This window comes from Centruroides sculpturatus, unplaced genomic scaffold (genome assembly GCF_000671375.1).
Source record: "Centruroides sculpturatus isolate CEXI.00-Female unplaced genomic scaffold, Cexi_2.0 scaffold296, whole genome shotgun sequence".
NCBI classification, from domain to species: Eukaryota; Metazoa; Arthropoda; class Arachnida; order Scorpiones; family Buthidae; genus Centruroides; species Centruroides sculpturatus.
Window position 1 is genome coordinate 421,767 of NW_019384990.1, and position 2,557 is coordinate 424,323.

The 2,557-nt window shown below is 29.2% G+C and overlaps 1 protein-coding gene across 1 annotated transcript; it reads right to left on the minus strand.

Annotated features, from left to right (window-relative positions):
• Nucleotides 1-268: 268 nt before the first annotated feature.
• Nucleotides 269-2,244, minus strand: LOC111632986. Its single transcript, XM_023377510.1, has 5 exons — nt 2,156-2,244; nt 1,771-1,811; nt 999-1,406; nt 476-539; nt 269-393 (listed from the first exon to the last, which is right to left on the minus strand). The coding sequence occupies exons 1-4, from the start codon at nt 2,199-2,201 to the stop codon at nt 507-509; spliced, it is 528 nt and encodes a 175-aa protein (XP_023233278.1). The 5' UTR covers nt 2,202-2,244; the 3' UTR covers nt 269-393; nt 476-506.
• Between the last annotated feature and the right edge of the window lie 313 nt (nt 2,245-2,557).

The following is a 2,557-nucleotide window of genomic DNA, read 5'->3' on the forward strand; positions in this document are numbered from 1 at the left end:
ATTTATATATATAATAAAAAAAATGATGATTAGTATTTTATATATGTATATAGTTCTTGTTATTACTTGACATTCAGTATAGTACGGGTTGTGTGATAAAGGCTAATTTTGGCATCCATCTTGGCATGCAAAATGGCGATTCCTCCCGGAAAACGGCCTCTATTTAGGTGTTAAAAGTCTTAAAATCTGTGCAAAAAATAGAATTATGCAAGTGTGACTTTGATGCATTTAAGGAAAAAACATTAATCAATTTTTTTAATTTTTATAAGCATTACATTTTAATTTTAATTGTGTTTTACTATTATTTTTCTAAATAACATTCTTTAGTAGAGTTGAAGATTTTTCTAAATGTCAATTCTCAGGATAGGTTGGTTAATTAAAGCAGAATTTCTTCTGAAAATAAAATAAATGTTTATATTTTAATATTTGATTTTATTTAAATTAAATAATATTACAAGAATATAATTGAACTTACAAAGAAAAATTACGTAAATTGAAGTCGAATTTCAATTCTGCCAGATATTTTCAAATAGTTTTTTCTTTATTAATTAGAAGGAAATAAAAATAAGATTACACAACAAGTCATAAATATAAAAATTAATAGATTAAAAATAATCTATAATATATAAAATGAATGTTTGTTTGTTTGTTCTCTACACACTCCTAAACTCTTTGACTCCTCTGCACCAAATTTTCAAACTTACGCTCTAGGAGACCCAGAGGAAGATTTAGGCTACCATTAAACCTGTAACCCACCTCACCTTTGATTCCATCCCCTATGAACTACTAAACATCTTGACCCACATGAGCTAAATTTCTTAGACTTACTGTCTTACTATGCGGAAAATTTAGGCTAGTATGAAGTATGGATACCTCATTCCTCCCTTAATTCTCCTTGACGCTACGTGTTAAAGATAACAATGGTAGGATAAATAACCAAACTTTTAATGTTTACCCTTACTACCGTATATCTTCTAGTAGTTTATATAAATACTTACCATCATTTTCATCATTGAAGATACAAATTTTTTAATCATTTCGTTGAATTCGGTTGCTTCATCGTATTCATCGTCTCTAGAAGTAGACGTATCGATTACGATGGTGGTACTTTCTTCACGTTCTCTACCATCCGTGCTACTATCTTGAGTAGCAGTTGTAGAGTCGATAATTACTGTTGAAGTACTAAAAGATTCTGTTATAGTACTTTCGGGTTCTGTAGTCGTTCCCCCATTTTCAAATTCTGTTTGTTCTGTTTCTGTTTCTCTATCTTCTACGGTAGTGAATCCATATTCTACTTCAGTTGTTCCACTTTCAGTGGTTCTTTCGGGTATAATATTTGTTTCTGTATAATCTGTAGTCACTTCATTACTATTTGTCTCTGTTACTTCCTCATTATCGTTTATTTCCTAAAGTAAAAGTCTCGTTAAAAAGGAGTAAAATTATTTAAACCTATTCAATAATTGTATATTTAAATTGTATATTTAGAATGGATAAAGCCATTAAACTCTGCTAGTGGTCGTAGCTTCGAGCCCCACCGATAAGCTGTGGGGTTTTCGTCACACTTAACTAGGAAAGTTTCCATAGAAAGTCTTCCCTAGAGTCATCCTCCTTGGCATATCGCCCACATGTTAGTTTGCCACACTCCACGAACAATTACCGAAATAGAGGCTAGTCCCCTCCTCCTGAGAGGCACCCCACCTTAGTAGATCGCACGTATTGCGTTGCCATATCCCATCAATCTAACCCATATTTTAATTCATTAAATCATACCAATTTTCCAAATTCCGCTCCTCCGATCTGACGTGGAAATCCTTAAAATATAAAACAATAAATAATAATTTACGTACCATATTTTATAATAATATAAATTTCAAATTTTCTTATTGATTTTATATTTAGTAACAACTAAAATTAATTAAATAAAGTAAATTATAGCAAATTTTGTTTGTTTGTTTTTTCTGTTTCCATTATAATTTACCATATTTTGTCAAATTATAAATGCTTAAATACATTTCCATACATCATGCTTCATTAGTCCACACATTTACCTTTTAAAAAAACTTAAAAAATAACTCAGCAGCACTTGCGTACGTAATTAAAAACTCAGGAAAATCAAGAATTAATTTATAAAATTCAATAATATAATAGAACATACCTGAAACAAGAAGAACAGCTAAAAAATTCAACACATAAAACTTCATTTTCCTGAAAATACTGTTCAAACAGACCTTGGCTGTTCGCTGTTCAAATACAAAACACTAAGTAATTTTATATTTTAACAGTTTTATAATACAGTACATTCTTTAAATATATTACGTATTACTAACCGACAGTTTCATTGGCTATATATATATATGAAATCTTTGAAGCACATGTTATTATTTTTATAATAATATAAAATTGTAATTTAAAATTGAATAAAAATTTTTAAAACGAAATTTAATTATTAGTTATTTTTAAAAAAATATTTTTAAAGGTGAACAATTAGTAACTATGTATAAACACTTGTCTTATCGAAGGCCAGATGGTCGAGTGGTAATGGGCTTGCTAAAGAGGT

Excerpts from the sequence above, each read along its gene's own strand:
- LOC111632986 (XM_023377510.1), bottom strand. The coding sequence starts at position 2,201 with ATGAAGTTTTATGTGTTGAATTTTTTAGCTGTTCTTCTTGTTTCAG. Across the intron at positions 1,812-2,155 it reads AGCTGTTCTTCTTGTTTCAG|GATTTCCACGTCAGATCGGA; the intron begins GTATGTTCTATT and ends TTATATTTTAAG. Across the intron at positions 540-998 it reads CTTCAATGATGAAAATGATG|AAAAAACTATTTGAAAATAT; the intron begins GTAAGTATTTAT and ends TAATTAATAAAG.